The sequence below is a fragment of the Phyllobates terribilis genome, unplaced genomic scaffold, assembly GCF_046119375.1.
Source record: "Phyllobates terribilis strain yellow unplaced genomic scaffold, ASM4611937v1 Scaffold_7__3_contigs__length_470593459, whole genome shotgun sequence".
Taxonomy (NCBI): domain Eukaryota; kingdom Metazoa; phylum Chordata; class Amphibia; order Anura; family Dendrobatidae; genus Phyllobates; species Phyllobates terribilis.
In genome coordinates this window covers 421573745-421579759 of record NW_027362767.1, presented here as the reverse complement: position 1 = coordinate 421579759, position 6015 = coordinate 421573745, and the positions used below count along the sequence as shown (strand labels likewise).

The following is a 6015-nucleotide window of genomic DNA, read 5'->3' as shown; positions in this document are numbered from 1 at the left end:
TGATCTTGACAAGAATGATTTTGTGTTGCACATGTGTGACCTTAACTGAAATCTAACTTTTGGAAAAATGTTTTGCATTGACCACCCTAATATAGATAATTACTTAAGTAAGAGACTAATGCAGACTGGGGGATACTTGATCCAGTTCCAAGATCACTCACTGAGATGTTTTCAAGACTGTTGACAAATTTTCAAAAACTGGAGAACCTCAAAGATTATGAATGAAAATTCATGAACAAGCCATGCTTCGAAATTCTACAAACCAGACTTTGATGGCGTACTTCATCATTAAAGGGATCACGGATGCCCCAGAGCTCCAGGCTCCAATATTTATTCTGGTTCTTCTCATTTACCTCATCACATTTAGTGGCAATGTGACCATTTTTCTGTTGATCTGCTTTGACCGCCACCTTCACACCCCCATGTATTTCTTCCTGGGTAACTTGTCCATCGTGGACCTTTCCTCTACTACCATCACTTTACATAAAGTCCTTCTCATATTCGTTACTGGCGACAACACAGTTTCCTATCTTGCATGTTTAATCCAGATGTATGTTTTTGCTTCTTTGATTGGTCATGAATTATTAATTTTGACCACAATGAGCTACGATAGATACGTGGCCGTCTGTAACCCTCTACGTTATCATACTGTTATGACCCATAGGGTTTGTGGTTTACTATGTTCTTGCTGCTACCTGATGGGATTTGCCCAAGTCCTTGCTCCAGTTGTCATCTTCTCAGGTTTCTCATGCTATACATCCAATGAGGTCAACCACTTCTTCTGTGACATTATACCTTTAATGAAAATCACTTGTAACGATACTTTCATATTGGAGATGGTGGTCTTCATCCAAGGACTTTTTATCATTACTTTAATGCCTTTTGTCCTCACGATGATACCCTATATTTTTATTTTATCTGCCATCTTGAAGATTAGTTCTAGAAGAGGAAAGAAAAAAGCCTTTTACACCTGTTCTTCCCATCTTACAGTGGTCACCCTTCTCTATGTAACCTTTATCTCGCAGTACTTGACGCCCACTTCACATGGGTCAATAAACGCCAAGAAGCTCTTCTCACTTTTTAACACGGCCGCTGTCCCCATGTTGAACCCACTGATCTATAGTTTGAAGAATAAAGATGTCAAGTCAGCAATGAGGAGAAGGTTGACATTCTGTAAATTTACATCATAAGCAATAATTTTCTGTGATATATTGTACCATTGCATCAGGAGAATTGACAGTACATGTGAAGCTTTCTTTATACATTTGCACAGGAGTTATGAAAATTGCTCACTTGGTTGTCAAATACTGGAGCTTCCATATAAGTAATTCAAGAGGGCCACGCATGCGCTGCTACCTCCCCTTTGCTGGCGGTGTACGGTACAGTCCATTTCTTACCGCAGATGTGTGTCCACATAGTTGTAGGGCAAGCATCTGTTCTCAATGTAGATGTGCGTCCCAGTGGTGGGACACATATCTGACAGACATTTATTGTATATCCTGAGGATTTGAAATAAATATCCCAGCTCCAGGTTTTACCACAGATCACAGGTGATCAAGGAACCCATATATAAAGTAGAGAACCCCTTCGAGAGAAAATCACATTGGATGCAATGGATACCCACATAGTAGTAATCCCACTCCACCATGTTAGGAAAAGGGTCCAGATTCTTAAAAACTGTTGAACCCGTTACCATTTTTAACCCAATAATATGTGCCAGTCACATATACTCAAAGATCCAACCTAATCCACCTAATCACTTCTCACAAACATTGCCACAAAGGTGCTGCCTTCCACAGTTATGTGTCCCATACATTGGCCTAAATACCCCCAGATTGCCTGCTAATAAGCCTCTCCAGAACATATTCCTGGGATTTACCTTCTTCCCAGGAAATTACCTAATTGGGGACACTTTACCCATGACATCATCATGTGTGGTCTTGGAGGAAGGCCGATGCACCTTTTTCCCTATGGTTAAAGTAACATTGAGTTCTCTCATAATGAGGAAAAATGATTCCTTGGAAAAACGTCAAAAGTTGTACTGTAATTTGACTATGTGCTGGCACTGGGTCCGATCAAGCTTTTTATTGTATTTTTTTATCAAATTGCTTTTGTTTTCCATTTATACAAATCTATAATAAAGGACAGAAATAAAGATAAAAAAGTCCATGATTTATTTTGTGCCTTTTATGACTTCTCTTACCCACATCACTTTTTCTAACCACTTTTTCTTGTTGATTTAACGAAATGTCTAAACATTGAAAAAAAAAGACTGAATCACAAAGCCATGGAGCAGCACGGTACCGTGGGGCTGACTGTATGCCAATTTACTATTGATTTCAATGGAAGCTGTCTACACCTGTCTTCTCTGAGCTCTTATACTCCCCCTAGTGGTGGTGTCACGAAATATTAAATGATTTGTGACGGCTCTGTCATTTTTGCTGTTTAAATGCTGTTTTTTCCCTTTGGGCATTCTGGGGTAATGTCAGTCTTCCTGGCCTAGCTTCATGTGTTGATTGTTCAGCTGATGTCAGTGGGATCTCTTGCTCCACCTTATAAATAGTCACATGCCCCTTCAGTTGGTATTGGTATTCAGTTCATTCTGCCTAACCTGGTGTGAGGAGAAGGAGTCTGTTGTCTGTAGTAGTTGAATGTTTATCTTGGGATTGCTGCTTGCTGTTTGGTTGAGTGTTTTCCTACCCTCTATCCCAGTTAGTTTTCCTAACTACTCTTTCCCTGTGTTTTCCTTTGTGGCTGCTAGTGTATTTTTTGGTGAGCTTGCTATTTCTGTCTACCCTGTCTGTTTACCCTATCTAGTCGCAGTATCATTCTATTTGTACTGCCTCCTCCCTGGGGGAGAGGGGGTCACTTACAGGGCCTGCGCAGAAGATAGGGAGACGCTGGCGGCTCAGGCCTCCTCACCATCAGAGGTACCCCTGAGATAAGGGAAAGTCATGGCCCCCCTAGCGTGGCAGGGACAGGTCCGGGTCCCAACTCTCAGCCATTTCTTGCTTTCGTCAAATTCGGTGTGACAGTAACATCAACCGTCATGGAATTTTTCTGAATCCTTATGGCTCAGGCTCAAGCGTTTGCTCACCTGTTCCAGCTCCTCAAGGAAGAGGTATCTGAATTTAGATCTCCGGTGGTGCAACAGCTTCAGATAATTTCTGGGTATTGGGCCATGGCTCATGCCCAGGCTCAACCTGAACCCATGATCTCCCTTCCTGATAAGTTCCGTGGGGGCAAGGATACATTTTTGGTGTTCAAGGAAGCCTATAAATTTTATTTCAGGCTACACCCTCATTCCTCTGGGAGTGAGGAACAACGAGTGGGGATTGTGGCCTCCCTTCTGGGGGGGAGATCCTCAGTCATGGGCCTTCTCTCTGCCTATCGACTCTCCATCTCTACGTTCGGTGGATGAGTTTTTTGCGGCTTTGGCCTTAGTTTATGGTGACTCTGATGGTGTCTCCCTGGCTGAGTCTAAACTCCGGAAGATCAGGCAAGGCGCGCGGCCAGCTGAGGAGTATGACTCGGAGTTCTGGAGATGGGCCACTGACACCTAGTGGAATGACCCTGCACTTAGCAGTCAGTTTATTCAGAGTCTGTCAGGTAGGCTGCAGGATTCTCTGGCCCAGTACGCTGCTCCAGGTTTGTTGGAGGCCGCCATGGCCCTTGCTATCAGGGTGGATAGACGCCTCAGGGAGAGACTAAGACCCACATTGTCCTCTGTTGTTGACCCTAGGAGGGAGGACCCACAGGTGTTGCCTGAGGAACCCATGCAGTTGGGGGGTGCCTCCGTTTAAACTAGGATACCTGCGGTTCTCCGGGCGAAGGGGGCATGTTTTTTCTGTGGTCACACGAACCACTATATTAACATCTGTCCGGTTCGTGTGAAGTCAGCTACTTCATCGCAGAAGCCGCACTCCCCTGGTCGTTTGGAGGGAGACAATCAGGGCGTATACATTTCCTCCATTAACAGGTCAACATTTTCCATTCCAGGAAAGATTGTTGTTGGAGGGAAGACGGAGACCATCGGGGTCTTTGTAGACAGTGGAGCTGAAGTCAATTTGGTGGAACCTCACTTTGCTCAGACTATGGGTCTAACATCTAAGGCTCTGGTGAGTCCAATTCCAGTCTTTGCCATTGACTCTGCTCCCCTCAGCCAGAAGAGTCTGACTCATGTGTGAACTTGCGCATGGGTTCTGACCATAGTGAGTTCATGTCGTGCTATGTGTTTGAGAGTCTGCCTGCGCCCATTGTTTTGGGTTTTCCCTGGCTGAAAAAACACAACTCGGTCATTGATTGGGGGTCCAGTAGGGTAGTCAGTTGGGGCAATTTTTGTGGAAGAAACTGCCGGGCTACCACTATTTCTGCCGTCCTGAAGAATCCTACCCATTCTCTGGTGAGGGTGGCAAAGATGCAGTCAGAGAATAGGGGTCTTTTCCCGTACCCCTAGTTTACGGTAGACTGCGGGAACCCACTGGGAAGGGTGAGCAGATGGGGGTGGGAGTTGCCACAAGTCATCCAGTGGGTAAGAGTTCCCGGATAAATGGGGACTCCTCCTTTGTCGGTCCTTCAAGGGGAGATCCATCTACTCCCAGTCGTGTGTGTGGTAATAAACGTTCAGGTCCGGACCTGTGTGTGAATGATCATGTATGGGTGCTCACTAGGAGTATCAAGTGGAGGTATTCATCAGGTTCTCAAAGTTCTCAGGAGATTGGTCCATATACGATTTCAGCCACACTCAGCCCTACAACCTTTCAGGTGGAGTTACCCTCGGTGATACCATGCCATAATGTTTTTCACAGGTCATCGCTTAGGCGATTAGTTGTGACTTCGGAGTCTGAGTCTCTTCCACCTTCATTAGTGTATGATGACTATGGGGACCAGGTGTTTTCTGAAATGACCTCTGGCAATTGAAATGTCACTTCTGCAGGTTATTTGCCATATTAATCCGGTCTTGAGTGTGTGGCACCCCTGCGGATCCAGTTGCCACAGAGGTACTGCATCTCACCCAGAGGTGTGGTACCCCACTCTCAGGTAAGGAAGAAGTACTACCCGGGATCCACACACCCACATCCAATACACTCCACTTCAGTAGGGAAGGGCGAGATTGCTCCTAAGGGAGAGCACAGTCCCTGGTCCCTAGCTGGAGGGTGGAACTAGGTGGAGGAGGTGGGTGGAGGAAGCAATTTAGTGGAGCACAGAGAGTAGGAGTATAAAAGAAAGGGTAGAAGGTTCTAGAGGGAGTCTGAGTCTGGAGTTCAGTCAGAGTGAGAGTTCATAGCAGGAGCTCATGAGGAGCTCTGTTCAGGGGAGCAAGGAAGGAGTGGGGCCCAGTGAGAGGCCCAGGAGAAGGAAAGAGAGGAGCAGTGAGAAGGGCTCCAGAGAGACAAAGAGGATCTCAGGGGCACGGCGAGTGTGGATGACACCCGTGCGCCCGAATTCACGCAGACATGGAGGGATCAGGCCGCAGTAGGGGACTGGCCCCAGCCTGGTGGAGTACTTCAAGTCTCAGCTAGCCAACCGGAGGCTGCAGCATTTCAGGTGCTGCAGCCACACTCCACACCTAAATCGCTGAAAAGGTGGCCATAGAGGACCCAGGGGACAGAGAAGACGTTGCCCGACAAGGCCCGCAGCCACGGGCTTGGGACACTGGGTGTGAGGCGCAGGGCAGGAGGGCGAGAGCCAGCGCAGTGAGTCGACCTGGAAAGGTACATAGAACGGGGTCCCATATAAGTGCTCCTGAGATACCTGAGAGTTTGCTGGATCACTACTCCGCAGGACACAGGACGACATGGGCGGTTACACACTGGCCATTGTAACCTGGAGAATTGAACAACTGTGAGTAAAACCTGAAGACTGCACCCCACTGTGTCCTTGAATAATTGCTGCGCCATCACCAGCCCTGCACTACACTGCACCAGCAACATCTACCTCATCAAATCATCAACTACACTGCCCTGGAGCTTAGCTCTGCCTGTGGAGAGCTTAACCAACTTTGCTGCGTCACCA

The 6015-nt window shown here is 46.7% G+C and overlaps 1 protein-coding gene across 1 annotated transcript; it reads left to right on the top strand.

Moving 5' to 3' along the window:
* The first annotated feature begins 242 nt into the window (after positions 1 to 242).
* Positions 243 to 1190, top strand: LOC141155589 (olfactory receptor 8B8-like). The gene has a single exon (XM_073642459.1). The coding sequence runs from the start codon at positions 243 to 245 to the stop codon at positions 1188 to 1190; it is 948 nt and encodes a 315-aa protein (XP_073498560.1).
* Positions 1191 to 6015: the final 4825 nt, after the last annotated feature.

Excerpts from the sequence above, each read along its gene's own strand:
- LOC141155589 (XM_073642459.1), top strand. The coding sequence starts at position 243 with ATGCTTCGAAATTCTACAAACCAGACTTTGATGGCGTACTTCATCATT.